Source organism: Emys orbicularis, chromosome 10 (assembly GCF_028017835.1).
Source record: "Emys orbicularis isolate rEmyOrb1 chromosome 10, rEmyOrb1.hap1, whole genome shotgun sequence".
Taxonomy (NCBI): Eukaryota; Metazoa; Chordata; order Testudines; family Emydidae; genus Emys; species Emys orbicularis.
This window is the reverse complement of record NC_088692.1, coordinates 18,788,953-18,804,940: the sequence shown is the minus strand read 5'-3', so window position 1 is coordinate 18,804,940 and position 15,988 is coordinate 18,788,953. Positions and strand designations below refer to the sequence as shown.

Below are 15,988 nucleotides of genomic sequence, written 5' to 3'. Positions count from 1 at the left end.
GCAGCGCGCTCGTGGGAGGAGGTGGAACGGAGGTGAGCTGGGGTGGGGGGGCCCCGGGGAGGGCCACAGCAAGTAACAGGGGGCGCAGAGGAACCGCTCCCCATTCCAGCTCATCTCCGCCTCCTCCCCTGAGCGCGCCGCCACTGCTCTGCTTCTCTCCCCCCTACCCCCTTCCAGGCTTGACGGGCCAAACAGCTGATAGGCACGGCAAGCCTGGAAGGGAGGGAGGGAGAAGCGGAGCAGCAGCGGCGCGCTCAGGGAGGAGGCGGAGGCTGAGCGGAGGTGAGCTGGGGCGGGGAGCGGTTCCTCTCCCTACCCCGATATAACGCGATCTCACCTATAACACGGTGAGATTTTTTGGCTCCTGAGGATCACGTTATATCGGGGTAGAGGTGTAGTTCTTTTTTTTGGTTAATTTTTGAACCCTGTTATAGTCACATATTGTTCTTCCTGCTTCTCCCCTGGAATGAGAGTTTCTTCATCAGTTACCTGAACTGTATTTAGCAGTTCAGGTAACTGCTTTGCCTTTCTTGAGTGAACAGCAGGGTGACCATATGTCCCGTTTCGGCCGGGACAGTCCCTTTTTTTTTTAAGTCCTGATCATCAGTTGGCAAGAGAAGACTGGACAAATGAAGGTTTTCCAAAAAAGGGGTGTGTGACCCCTAGTAGGACGTGGAGGAACATGTGGGAGGGAGAGCTCGGGAGAGCTCGGGAGAGCTGCTCGGGCTGGGCCAGCCCCGTGTGGGCAGGTGGTAGAGGGTCTTGGGCCGGCTCTGCATGCAGCGGATGGAAGCAGGGCCTTGGGCCGGCCCTGCTTGGGCAGGCAGCAGGGGGGTCTCGTGCCAATCCCACATATGGGGGAGATGGAGGGGACCTCAGGCTGGCCCTGCGTGGGCAGGAAGCCAGGAGACCTCCTGCCGGCCCCGTGCAGTGTCCCATTTTCCCTTTGGGAAAATATGGTCACCCTAGTGAACAGTGTTCTGCCATTCTTTACCTGCCTCGACGCAATTATCAACTGCAAATCTTCACTTGGAACAAATGTAGTCAGGACCAGAAGGCCAAGGATGCAAAATGTAGTATGACAGGATAAGAGATGAACAGAAAGGGTGCTATATCCCAAATATTTTTAATGTTGGCACAGAGGAATAAGATACTAGATAAATTAGCAGACTTTGTCTGCAAGGATTGTCCCCAGTATTTGCATCCATTGTTAGACCTGCTTTATATAATCTCTCTGGGGTTTGGTAATGTCACTGGATATTGCTTTAAATGAATGGATGATCATTTTAATGTAATTTGGTATTCACTGTAATAATGTTGATCATGATGAACTAATTGGTTGTTAATTGGTATGGTCGGTATTAATAGGAAATTCATTCTAATTCAGCGTTAATTAATGTATTGTTACTTTAAACTGTTTCTCATTTATTCATGAGTCACTGAGAAAGGGGGGAAGAATGCTTCGCTAAACACACTCCAGCAAAACAAGTAAATAATTGAGATTCGTCTCCCAGGAATGATACTATTTTCATAATTAGAATTGTCAGAAGTGCAAGTTTGTTTTTAAGATTATTGGCCTGGATAGATATTTATCATAGTAAATTAGATTCAGTATCTGTGTCTATCTGTATGTGCACCAGTGTCCTGATAATTAGGCAGTGATTTGTAAAACATGAAAATGGTTTCAGTAATTGCTTGAGACTGACTATAAGACTCCAAAATAATAAGGTTGTTTTTAAAAATATTACTCAGACTACTCCCCCACCAAATGCTACACAATCTCATACACATTGTAAGTAAACTAGAAACAAAACTACATCATAGTAGTCATAGACAATATGTACATAGTCATATTATAGTATATCCATAGGTATAGTTTAAAGTTGTCAGATCAAAAGAAATTTCCTAGTGAATTCTCATCAATTTCACAAATTTGTAACAATATGTGAAAACCTTTATTCTCAGATTTGGTTATTTACATTCACCCCTTTTGATTGCAAAAATTAATTGTAATCAGGGCAGATCCTTGTTGCTTTATATATGTGGACAGTACTAGCACAATGGCGCCCTGCTCTATGACTATGGCCTTTATGTGATACAATAACACAAATGTTAAGTAATAACCAAAGAGATTTAAAAGTTTATTAGATAATATTTGAGAAATAAACAATACAGAAAATTTGAAGCGGTAATAAACAGTGATGGAGAATTTTTCTTTCTTCTTTAGTTTTCTGTCATGGAAAATTGATTTGTTTCTGTAGACTGAGAGAGAGAAGAGAGAAATAAATCCTGATCTTCTTTTCAAACCTCATGTGCCAACTTTGAACCTGGAACAAATTTTTCCCTTTTTCTGTTTGATAGGGAGGATAGAAATCCCTGGAAATCTGGGGTTACAATGGAACTGCAGTCAGAGCCAGACCCATAACTGTGGTGGTTTTCTCTGGTGGTATTGTAAAGCTGAAGGAATAATAGGAACTTTCAAGTAATGTCAGGAAATTAATTGTCCTGATGGAAGGCAGTAGCTCTGGCACCCATGCTGCCATAAGTTTATTCCATCACCCTCTAAAGTGATTAAAGCAGATTCAAAATGTTAGCATCAGCAGCACCTTTATCCCAAGTAAAGGCTTGTGCTCAGGAAGAAGGGAATTTTAGTGAGATCTCTCTCCTTAAGGTTAAATTGACTAGTCACTGAGTTTTGTAAATTATATCCTGCTGCTTCCCACCTACAGGGCATTAATTTTTGCTTATAGGTTACTTAGTCCTGGGCTACACTAGCGGGGCGGTTCGAATTAAGATACACAGCTTCAGCTACGCTATTCACATAGCTGAAGTCGAAGTATCTTAGTTCGACTTACCTGGCCGTCCTCACGGTGGCGAGTCGACCGCCGCAGCTCCCCCGTCGACTCCGCTTACTCCTCCTGCCAACGTGGAGTACAGGCGTCGATTCGGGGATCAATTTATCGCATCTAGACGAGACGGGATAAATCGATCCCCGATACATCTAACACTACCCGCTGATCCGGCGGGTAGTATAGACATACCCTTAATCATATGATGTTGCAGAAAATTGTTAATGGAAGGGTCTGAGAGTAAAGTATATTAAAGCAGTGTTACTGAGATACTTTATAAAAATGAAACATCCATTTGTCAATAGCAGCATAGTCTGAAACTTTATCCTCACTCAGCACCAGTGCAGAGAAGGAAAGCATAGGAGGCATCAACTTTAAAGTAAAATCTGCGGAGAGTAGCCAATAGCATTGCACTTGTAAGATGTAAGCATTCCTCTCAAATCCAGATATCTGGTTGAAGATTGTATCTTCCCAGGAGATTCCAGACCTCTTTGATTCCTCAGCATGAAACTAAACCCAGTTACTAACTACTCACCAGCATTCATAGTAATAGGCTCAGTAGAAACTGGGCATGCTTCTTGGGGCTAGAAGTTGGCCCCTAGCTGAGCTGCATAAAGAATATGCACATCTCCTAACATGCACTTGATTCTCCAGAGTGCCTTCAACTCACATGTTCTCTCAATAGGGTTGCCAACTTTCTAATCGCACAAAACCAAACACCCCTGCCCCGCCCTCTGGCCTGCCCCTTCCCTGAGGCCCTGCCCCTTCTCCGAGACCCTGGCCTCGCTTGCTCCATCCCCCCCCTCCCTCTGTCACTCTCCCTCACCCTCATTCACTTTTACCAGGCTGGGGTTGGGGTGCGGGAGGAGGGTGAGGGCTCTGGCTGGGGGTGCCGGCTCTGGGATGAGGGGTTTGGGGTGCGGGAGAGGGCTCCAGGCTGGGGTAGAGGGTTAGGATGCAGGGAGGGAGGAGGGGGCTCTGGGCTGGGGGTGTGAGCTCTGGGTGAGGCTAGAAATGAGGGGTTCAGGGTGCGGGAGAGGGATCCGGACTGGGGAAGGGGGTTGGTGTGGGGGGGGGGGTGAAGGCTCGAGCTGGGGGTGCATGCTCTGGGGTGGGGCTGGGGATGAGGAGGTTGGGGTGTAGGAGGGGGCTCTGGGCTGGGGCCAAGGGGTTCAGAGTGCGGGAGGGGGTGTGGGCTCCGGCTGGAGGTGTGGATTCTGGGGTGGGACCAGGGATGAGGGGTGCTGGGGGTGTGTGAGGGGTGCAGGTCTGGGAGGGAATTTGGGTGTGGGAGGGGACTCTGGGCTGGACCAGGGGGTAGGGGTGTGGGAGGGGGTTTGGGGTGCAGCGTCCGTGTGGCGCTTACCAAGGCTCCCAGGAAGCAGCCACCAGGTGCCTGCAGCCCCTAGACACATGGGTGGGCAGGGAGGCTCCACCCACTGCCCTCGTGCCCGCAGGCACCGCCCCCATAGCTCCCATTGGTCACAGTTCCCGGCCAATGGGAGCTGCGGAGCCAGCCCTCAGGGCAGGGGCAGCACACGGAGCCTCCTTGGCCGCCCATGTATCTAGGGCAGGGGTTGTCAAACTTTTGTACTGGTGACTCTTTTCACATAGCAAGCCTTTGAGTGTGACCCCACCCCCACCCCTGCCTTATAAAAAAACACTTTTAAATATATTTAACACCATTATAAATGCTGGAGGCAAAGCGGGGTTTGGGGTGGAGGCTGACAACTCGTGACCCCCCATATAATAACCTCGCAACCCCCTGAGGGTCCCAACCCCCAGTTTGAGAACCCCTGGTCTAGGGGCTGCAGGGACATGGCGGCTGCTTCCGGGAGCCGCACGGAGCTAGGGCAGGCAGGGAGCCTGCCTTAGCCATAGGCCGCCACTGCGCCGCCGACTGGACTTTTAACAGCCTGGTTGGTAGTGCCGACCGGAGCTGCCATGGTCCCTTTTTGACCGGGCGTTTCGGTTGAAAACCGGATGCTTGACAACCGTATCTCTCAAGAGGCACTCAGCAGGGTTAGGATCAGCACCAGCATGAGCAGAACTCTGTACAGAGCTACAGGCAGAGAAAAGTCCATGTCTGCGTGCTATTAGTTGTGAATGTTGTGAGCTGCTACTAGGGACCATAGAGCAAGGAGGCGAGAGTCTGTATAAACAGGAAGTAAAGTCAGTCTTGCATTCACTGCAGCTGTGCTGTGCTGGGTTTTGTCATCTGTACAGAATGGATGGTTACAGCAGTTCAAGGTGCTCTCAGTTCCCTCGGAGCCGTGCATGGGCCTAGCTCTGCTCCAAAATGAGTAGTAGCGGGTGGGATAGGAGGAAGGGCTGGGGATACACAGATTCTGTAGATGTCCACTCTGAGGGGGCTCTGTGCCAGTTTTGCTGTGTGTTTCAATAGTTTTCCTTCACTTAGGACGTTGGTGAAAACAGCTAAAAATATTGTAGCCAAAGAAGTGTACAGAGTGTTTGGAGATGTGATTACACTGTACTTCAGGCTGCTTGCAGCTTGGGGCAGGAAAAGACCTGTCAGTCACTGGCAGCAGGGCAGTCCCTGGCTCGCTGAAGTTCTCTTGGTTTTTCTGCCTCCATGCCAGGAAGCAGGCAGTTTGGCCAGTCCTCCTGGTTCCAGAGCTTTTCTGAGGAAAAGTCCAAACTTTATTTCACATTTATGAGTGACTAACAATCTGCTCAAGAACGTGTCCATCCAGTTCCCAGCTGTGTCCTAAGGCTGCATTGGCCTTCTGGGGAGATTGACCTGCTCGGCTCCTTTTCCCCTTTCTGAGGCATTTGTAGTGCCCCTGCGGACGTCAGGGGGAGAGCTAGGCCAAGAAAAGCTAGGGCCAAAGGAAGGGGCTGTCTCCTGCTTCACCTCCTTTTTGAATGCCTCACTGGGGAGCCTGGCTGGCTCTGTGTGGACAATGCAGCTTCCCGTCTCACAGCCCAGTCTGTTTGGGGTTGTTCAGCTCCCTTCCCCCAGGCAGGAAAGGAGCCAGGCGGGACTGGAAAAGCTGGCTCCGCAGGACCGTACAAAAGATAGCAAGGAGAGAGCAGCAGTGACACTGTTTTTTTCTTTCTGTTTGACGAGACTATGACTCTTGGGCAGGAGCAGTGCCAATCTCAGGGCAGAGAAGTCATGTCTCTTGCATTCAGATCTACTAGGCAGCCGTGTGGCCATCAATACATACATTCTACGCACTGGCCATCTAGTCTTTAGCCAGTGCCATTTTTTGGCAGAAGTCTTCTCCACTATTTAGTGCCCAAGGGAAGATGGAGACTTTATAGCAGGGATGGCCAACCTGAGCCTGAGAAGGAGCCAGAATTTACCAATGTACATCTCCAAAGAGCCACAGTAATACATCAGCAGCCCCCACATCAGCTCCCTCCCCCACTCCCAGCGCCTCCCACCCACCGGCAGACCCACCGATCGGCGCCTCCCTCTCCCTCCCCCACCTCCCGATCAGCTGTTCCATGGCGTGCAGGAGGCTCTGGAGGTGAGAGGGAAAGAGTGAGGGCACGGCAGGCTCAGGAGAGGGGGCGAGAAGGGTGGAGTGTGCGCAGGGCCTGTGGCAGAGCCAGGGGTTGAGCAGTGAGCACCCCCCAGCACATTGGAAAGTTGGCGCCTGTAGCTCCAGCCCTGGAGTCCCTATACAAGGAGCCGCATATTAACTTCTGAAGAGCTGCATGTGGCTTCGGAGCCACAGGTTGGCCACCTCTGCTATATAGTATACTTCTTTTTTAATTCTTTGGATGATACTGCTTCCCACTCTGGAGACACTGCTATGAAAATGCCGTTGTAACAGATCTGTCGACCTTAATACAAAGAAAAACATGCAAATGTATCTGTGCTCACATGAAGGTGTGGTTTTTTTTGTTTTGTTTTGTTTTTCTTTTTTGGAGTAATAAAATCCACACATCCTACCTGCCCTGGAGACAAACAAATCATCCAGAATAGAGATGGCATTCAAAGATTTGGATGTTTTTCAGAAGAAAGAATTTCCTATTCTCTGTAGTAGGAGAAATTGTGCTTTTTTCCTAAAAGTATGGTTAACAACTCTGTACTTAGGAAAATAGATTTGATATAACTTGGCTGTGGAAGCCTTCTCAAATGGGGGCACTTCAGAGAGCCGGACATTTCCCTGCTGTTAGTGACTGACAGGTGTGGTGCTGCCCCCAAGCTGCAAGCAGGCTGATGTACCCGCTGTAATGGATCTGTGGACCTTATTAAACAAAGAAAGGACATTTTCATGTAAGTACAGATAAAGTTTCCTATTATTAATCCTTCATAACTCAGTCACTTCTCGTCAGAACAACTTCTCGCCAGAAACTCTTAAGACTCTTCTCCTGGAAGCCTATTTCTCTGCCAACTTTTTTTTTTTCCTTTTATCTCCAAGCATTTGAATATTAGAGCTGTTTTTAAAAAATGCATTTTTTTTAAACGAGGGAATGTATATTTTTTTCACTGTCCTCTCATTTGAAAAAGGGTAAATTGTTTTTGCTCTCCTGCCCGAAAAGTAGAAAATCATCTTTAGGCAAAGACCAGGGCTGGAAAATTTCAACCCACTAGATGAAAGGTTGTGTAAATTACAAGAAACTGAAAATGGGGAGTTACTGTGGAAAGCCTAAGTAGGGTTTGCAGAATCTGTCCATTCAGTGGACTTATAACTAGCATTCTAGCTGTAATAAGAAATCCAACTATTCATGTATTGGAGCAGTAACAGTAAATAGCCTCTAGATCTGCACAGCAATATCTCTTCTACTTTTCTCAATCAATCTATGGTATCAATATACACATGTGTAGCTGTGCAAGGATAAGTAGGCAGCAGCAGATATATTTACACAGACATAATGTACTGTATAAATAGTAAAATCTAAATATAAGAGTGTAAATTGATGGATTGATTTACAAAATCGGTTCCTTGAAATAGTCTGGATTGTAAAATCCTGTACCAACAGTTTGAGTTTCTAGCTCTTACAAAATTCTGAAAACGTCATTAATTAGCAGCTGAAGTAAAAGGTTAGAAGTAGAGGATGTGAGTTACATTGATGAGTTCTATATTGACTCCTATTCACTCTACAAATGAGATGCTAAAATTATAGCTCTATATTAAGTATTGTGGCACTTGTTGATGCCGCTGTAGTTAAGGGTCAGACTTCCCATTAGGAGAGCTGATTTTTCTGGGATTTATAAAGGCCATTTGACATTGCGTTGTGGCTGACATTTTGTTTGTAACTTGCCAAACCAGGTATGTATTTTCCTAAAAACAAAGAGCCACAACATGCAGGTAGGAAACGTCAAGTGCTGTTAACGGTTTCATTTTAAAAGGCCAACTGTTGCCAGTCACTTGGTCTTAGTGCTAACTGTAGCTATCTGTTTTAAATTTAAAACGGCAAAATAAAATAATTTTGATTAGCAGCTAATACGTGGTTAAGCATGGGTTTTATTAAAAGTGTGAACAACAACACTTTGGGTGAAATCTTGGCTGCACTGAAGTCATGTGGAGGTGCTCCGGGAGGTAAATGTTACAAGGAGCCTCTCCCCCAACCTCTGTGCACAGCACATAATGAAACTGTGAAGTTATGAGAAGTTTAAGAACCCCCCGCGGCTAGAGCCACTGCTTTCATTGTAGAGGGGTAGGGCCATAACCTATGTAGAACTGATGAATGAAATTGTTTTTAATTGTTCACTTTATTAATGTAACTTCATAAGTAAAGTTTTATGAATGAAACAATATTCATTCATAAAACCGGTTACCCCAATAACTGGCTAATTAACAATTAAGATGCTTGTTAAGAGCCATAGCTGTTCAGTCAGCTGCCTTTGTAAGTTTCACTATCAATCCAATTCCTGCTTAAATCACTGAGACTTGCACTGTCTCAGTATTGTAACTTCTGTTCACCATTTATTACACTTGCCTACAGTGTAACTTCTGTTCACTGTTTGCCATCCATTATACTTGTCTGTATTGTAACTTCTGTTCACTGTTTGCCATATTGTAATTCAAACCCCATTTTAAAACGCTTACTCCATTTTGTAAGGGTTTGGTGCAACCTTCATTTTTGCAAACCCTGCTGTAATCTTATTAGTTTAGTTTAGATGTGTGAATGAGGTATGTATGGATGATGGAATCAACCTCCAGCCCCAGCCTGTCCTGATTAAATAGAGTTCAAACACCAACAGCTGAAGATGCAGACAAGAGCCCTAACAAAGTAAGAAGAATCCACCCTAAAAAGAAAAGGTACAATAAAAGGAAGATCAAAGCCCAGTCGGAGTCTGAAAGTCATGTCTGCAATTGACGGGTGATCAATCACCAAACCTGGAGGCAGCGTGACACAGCAAGACCTATAGACTCTGGATTCAAACTAAAGCCTACAAAAAGGATGGGTGAGATGGAAAACTTTGGAGGAGGGTAACATTCTGCTGCCAACATGGAAGGGCATCGGTGCATGCCCAACAGAGACCCAGCTCGTCCTTGTGCCCGGCTTTCCTGGCCAGTTAGCCGCCACAAGCTACGAACCCAAGCCGCAAACTCAAGCAGGACTGGTAACTATGCAGCAGCTGCAGAACATCTGATGGATGTCTGTGTGTGTGTGTGTGTGTGTGTGTGTGTATAGGTATTAGGTATAATGTGTGTGTATAAGGATTAAGATATTAGTTATTGGTCATAAATCAAATTGTTATCATAATAAATGTGGCATCTTTATCTTGTCCCCTTTAATAAGATCCTGCTAGTTTTTATTGGTATAACACCTAGCTCTCGTTCCCCACTTGCCAGCTGAACTGGCCTGGCATGGATGAGACTGTTCGCTGAATCTCTCCAAGAGTAGAGCCATACCCCCAGTGCACGACTATGGCTTATAACCCAGCCCTGGTAACATTAACATTGTAGGCTCTATTATTACTGTTTATAGAGTGTTGGTATACATGGCACATAGAGGAAATGGTTATAAATCCATGACAGCATGAAGTCTACAGGTAGTAAGAGAATAAACCAGGATAATGCAATAGAGTTGCAAACTCAGAATTGGGTATGCTCATTGAAACCAAACTGCTTCATAAAGGTTTCTTGTAGGACGGGGAGGTGGAGCTCGATACCCATTAATTGGGAGGCTATTATAAGCATCAAGGGGGTGGCATGAAAGAAGGTAGGAAATTTCCTGTGTCGGCTTGGCCCGTTGCACGTCAGGTATGGGTAGGTGGAAGATAACAAGCAGAGATGTGAAAAGTGCTGAGAGGTCGTAGGATAGAGGAGGACATAAGGGAAGTGATGTAGACAGTGTTGAGTTATTGCTTCACAGATAAGGAGACCCGTTGAACAGAATGGGCAAGAATGGCAAAGTGAGTGTAGAGATTAAAAAAATGAGAAGACTTGGTCTGGACAGTGGAGAGGAAACTCATCTTGACAGCTGCATTTTAGTTTGACTCAAGGAGAGCCAGGTGACAAAGGGAGAAGGCTAGTAGCACCGGCTTACTCTGTGATCTCTAATACATATGGACATGCAGAAATATAATTATAGTATTGAAGGAGCTATGAAATGCAAGTGCCACTTTAAAATCCTTTTAGATTTTTTTTATTGCCACCATATGGCATGTTGTTAATTGAAAAGCAGCTGATGTCTCTCTTGCATTGTTGTTGGCATCCTAACACCCCAGAAGGGGACGCACTTCTGTGTGATAGGCAAAATGACTAATAAAAAGAAAGTAAAATGTGTAAATTAGTTTAGAATGCATTTGGATGAAGGGTTCTATAAAAATGCAACAGTTTTTGAGATATTGGGGCCATCCTAATATTGATATGTTTTACAGAACACTGCCTATTAACGCTTGATTTTCAAGTCCGACTGCATCTTTAGTTTTATAATCAGAAGAAAATATTCAATTTCACCTGTCTTGCCAATTTTATCTTATTTGCAAACCAGACTGGGTCTGTGTCAGTGCGCAGACTGCTAAATAGAAGGTGCAAATCAACCACAGACTAAAAATAGACATATGATAGAATACACCACAAGTAGCTGGTATTTTGACATATGGAAAAATATAACACACTTAGTTTTATGATACTCTAGGCAGCCAAGAAAAAGATTAGACTAAAGAAGCCATAATAGTATGCAGGTGGAAAATGAGACTATAAAGAACTGAACCAAAATTTAAAAAAAAGCAGAATGTAAAAAGATAAAATAGGAAAATTGTGGGAGAGGAAAATAAGACATTGAAGGAATTCAGTAGGAGAAACTTGATGAAAAGGGGGCTAAATTCAGATTAATATTCTGGGGGATTTTGTGTTCAGTATCTGCCAAAGACACTACGGTATTTTCTATGAAAGCAAATTTATTAAAAAACAAAACAACAAAAACACAACACCATCATATGGCGAACTCTAAAGTCCATTAAAATAATATTGTCAAGAAGAAGCCCCACATATCAGGACAGGTTATTGAAAAAAAATCCTCTCCTTTTACTTGGGAAGCCACTAATGTAGAAATATAGATTCCAAAAATGAAATTAAAATATTGTCAAATCATTTGAATCCACCACAGGAACATTTAAAGGGACACTATCAACTTGAAATTCAGTCACTTTAAAAGAAAACTGAGTCAAGTTGTTTCAGCGATTGCATTTGTCCCTGACTCCCCAGGCAGTTTTTCTGGGTTTACCATCACGTTTTCCTATTTTCCTCTTTTAAAATCATTTTATTTCCCCTCTTGTTGTGCTAAACAAGAGGGGAAACTGATTAACTATGTGGGAGAAACAGTGAAACTGACTATGCACAAATATCCAAGGTAAACAAACTGGAAAAGAGCAATTTTTTTTCTTCTGTTTTTGCTCTAGTCATGCAGTTATTGTCTTATTAGGTCTTTCTTACTATTAGTGGTGGGATAAAAATAAAGGCAGACAGAAGTGCAATTTTAAGTTGATAGTGTCACTTTTAAAATTAAGGGGTCAGAATTTTAGTGCTGGCTTTTTTTAAAGGGGTGCACTTTCAAGCCAGCATATAATTGCATCCACATTTTTGCAAATGCAGTGAATTGTGGGCACTGATATTACCAGTTGGACATCTACTCAGGAGGCCACGTTGAGGATGTGTCCGTTTTCCCATTCTATTAAGCCTTTTGTGACTGTGCTTTAAATGCAGGAATCAACATAGTATCTATTTAACATGTGTTGTATACAGTATTCGTGTTTGACAGCCCCAATTCAAAGCACATTGAAGTCTTTGGGAATCTTGTTACAGAGAATTACTAATTCTAATACATGTGACTTCCATGATCCCATCAGGATAGTGAGAGCAAAGCCTTTGGTGATACTGGTCTGCTCCTGCTACTGAGAGGGGGAAAATATTCCCTCTGGGGGTTCCAGTTTTGAGAGATGTTGGTATAGGCACTTCCCTCAGGTGTGCTACTGCGCTACATTTGGGATAATTATTGGCATTCATTAGCTAAGAAGCGCTGCTACAAGATATTACAAAATTAACATTTCAGCATAGCCAAGGGAACCAAATTGTTTAGAGAACCTGCGGTAACACCATACGTCCTTGCATGCAGTCGGTTTGCATTCTAAGAGGGGAAAATTAAAAATAAATGTCAAGTAAAGAAATGTAATTTGTCTCCACATTTTGTTTCTTTAATTAATAAATTAACAAGCTTTTAAAAATCACAAGTCTGATGGCTCATATTGACCATTGTTTACTTTTTTGTTAACTCTAAGCTTGAATATAAAGTGTCTTTTCCTGTCAGTTTTCTCTTTTTTTGATTTGACACTCATCAATTCCCCTGCTTCTTGCCTTGAATCAAACTGAAATCAACATGACTGGACTTATTTTAATAATTACTTTGACAGATATTTTAAAAATGAAATGAACACTATAGTATTTGCAAGACTCTATTGTAAATCTGTAAAATGGGTACAACAATTGCCTATCTCTAAAGATGGGGGTATAGGCTTAGTTAATTAATATTTGTAAAGTAGTAGTGTGTTGATGCAGTTTTTAATCGTGCCGCAACTACTTCTGTCTGAATTTTTATTGACCTTGTACACATGCTCTGACCATAAAGCACTTTAAATTATTTGGCTGAAAGGTTCTGTGTAAATACAAAGTAACTGTAGAAGTATTATCACACTAGATTGCACCACAACTTTTTGCTTCCAAAGTTTTAAAAGCTTTACTTTTGACAGGAAGTACACATTTGAGCTTTGCGCATGTTGAAGTGCATTACCTATAATTAAATGTGCATTTTCAAACAAAATCAAAACTTTTAGACCTTTAAAGACAACTAAATGGATTCGCTTCTCAGAGGACACAATCCAAAATGGCAGCTAGGATTTATTAGACTTGGAAAATCCTGATGTTTTTCCTTATGGGGCTGAGGCACTTTTAACATAAGGATACTGTATGTAGTGCTCTTTGATACTAAAGGCTACATAGATAGTGGAAAAAATGGTGTGGTACCTTTTTTAGTTTATTTAAGATGTATAAAGAAGGTCTGAAAGGTAGTGTGGGCTTTTTGTTGTTATTGTTTTTAACTTAGAAATATCAGGCTCTGCCTGTCTTGTTTGCTGGAGGCTTCCTTAAAGCAACAGAGAAATGGAGAGAGAATTTTATTGAAGGCAGGGGTGTTGACTCTTTAACAAAGATATTTTTCTTCCAAACTGTATATGAGGTTTTTGAGTTGAATAGAGGTTAACAAAAAAAACCCAAACACAGAACAAAGCGTTTGAAAAGTTCTGAACAAGCAATTACCTTTGGCTCTTCAATTACTCAGCACTTCTTGTCATAATCTTACTAGTTGTCTAGTTCTCCATAGAGTATTCTTGAGAAACAAACAGGCAAGGTGAAACCAGAAATTCTCATATAAAAACAAGCAGGAAAAAACATTTGTATTTAAAAAAAAAAGTATTGTCAGGCCCACTTCTACATCGAAAAGAAGCAAAGAGCAATTGAAACCCCAGTTTTATTTTCTCATATTTTGCAGGTCACCCTTTAAACATTTTGATTTATGCCTGCTATTACAGATGACATTACAGCAGTGCACATGCTGTAGTTGTTTGATATTTTGGTCATGCCAGTGGAATACAAGAACATAATTAGGGCATTGCTTGTGCAAACTGGCACGGTTCCTCCAACTTCAACGGAACTGCGCTGATTTACTCCAAGCCAGGGCATGGCCCATTAGTTGTGGGAGCTTATGCCACATAAAGAGTAGCTGTGCTTTAATTTTGATTTCTAGCAACAAAGGCTAAATAATATTCAAAATATAATCAATTCCCTAGTACTTTTCTGTCTTTGTCACTGTTGTGTTGCCCTGGATACAGCTTAGCAAACTTTAAAAGATTTTGCAACAGATCCTGAGCTGGTGCAAATCTGCATAACTTCCCTGAAGTCAATGGAGCTTGGTTTGATTCAGTTAAGGGTCAAAAATATTTGAATACTTCCTCCTGGCCCCGGCTGAGGCACATAAGCAGGGCAACATGAGGAAAGCTTGCATTGCTTCTGCTCATGCTTTCTGAAACCTGTTCTGTGACTAAAGAGAGGAGTTTCATCTCTAGGGCAGTCAACCTTGCACCTCTTACGAGTTCTCAGTTCACATTAAAAATTGTTTAAAAGAAAAAAAGAGCCAAAATTGAATACAAGCTGCTCTATGTGTCCCCACTCTGCAGATGCACTCAGAGATGTCCTTACTATGTTTTGTTTTCAAACAGGAAAAGCCAACAACAATGTACTATGGGATGAGGACTCCGTAGAATACATGCCTGCCAACCCAGTCAGGATCGCATTTGTCTTGGTTGTTCATGGCAGAGCTTCTCGGCAGCTCCAACGCATGTTTAAGGCTATTTACCATAAAGACCATTTCTATTACATTCATGTTGACAAGGTAATATATCACTGGTTATAAATTGCCTGTCTCACCATTTGTCAATCTGTCCATCTTTGTCACCTTCTCCAACATTCTTTTTATCTCTGCTGCATACGGTATGTATCACTTTTTGTTTTTCCGTCTGTTCTATGTTTTATGCCCGACTGTATTTTTTGTTTTTTAAATCTTTCCTTCTGTGACTGCCTTCATTTCTCCTTGTGTCTATGGTATCTGTCCATATCTGTCTGTCCTATGTTTTGTAGCGATAACTAATAAGTCATTGTAGGCTCTGATGTACATTTAAAGTGGAATCGGTGCTCCCGAGGGGAGATCAAAGAGAATAAAACAAAGGGGGCTCTTGACTCTTTCAAATTAGCTTGCACTGAATGAAGGGATGTGTTCTTTAGCACATCTTACGGGGGAAATGGCTATCAATTGTTGAGTTTTGTTGGGAGTATATTTGCTAGATAAATTACCAAATCCCAGATACCATTCACAGGTCTCAAATGTATTTTAAAAAAACAAGGAGGAGTCCTTTTGGCACCTTAGAGACTGTTTTACTTAACATTAAACTGACTGCAGCCCAGAATCAACTGATCTGAAAAACGTCAGGTTTTAAGATGTTCAGTTGGTTAGAGAACATAAGCGGGGAGGATCCTTTCATTTTATTTGTTTTCCTAGTCTGCTGAACGTTTTACTTTCTTTCCCTGTAAAGCGATCCAATTACCTACACCGGAAAGTGCTCCAGTTTGCTAGCCAGTATCCGAATGTGAGAGTCACCCCTTGGCGAATGGCAACTATCTGGGGAGGAGCAAGTCTTCTGTCCACCTATCTACAGAGTATGAGGGATTTAATTGAGATGAATGACTGGCCCTGGGATTTCTTCATTAATCTTAGTGCCGCCGACTATCCCATCAGGTATGGTGACCCCTTTTTAAAATGTGTATTTTTCCTTCATAAATGAACAATGGACTTTTAATGAGATATAGGCCAAAATTTTCTGTACTGTGATGCAAGAAACAGAGGAACATTCAACCAGGGCACCAGTTTCGTCAGTCCCTAGCAGGAAGCTCAGTGCTGTAGCTTCTCCCTATCTCAAAAAGAAAAACATATTTCATTGTCACTGGGTCCGGCATCAGCACTTTTGCTACCGAGGCAATGGCACCACAAGCACAAAAACACTCTGTGTGCACCCTGTTTTCATGCTTGGGACTGCCTGTAGCTAGGTGGCTCAGGAGTGTTGATTCTTCAGTTTGTGAACCTCAAACTTGAAGAAAATTATC

At 43.1% G+C, this 15,988-nt stretch overlaps 1 protein-coding gene across 1 annotated transcript in view; it reads left to right on the top strand.

Moving 5' to 3' along the window:
• XYLT1 (xylosyltransferase 1) overlaps positions 1–15,988 on the top strand; it is a 324,163-nt gene that overhangs the window by 215,504 nt on the left and 92,671 nt on the right. The window contains exons 4-5 of the mRNA XM_065411535.1: positions 14,551–14,723; positions 15,421–15,623. Of these exons, the coding sequence (XP_065267607.1) occupies positions 14,551–14,723; positions 15,421–15,623 (376 nt within the window). The remainder of the gene's footprint in view (positions 1–14,550; positions 14,724–15,420; positions 15,624–15,988) is intronic.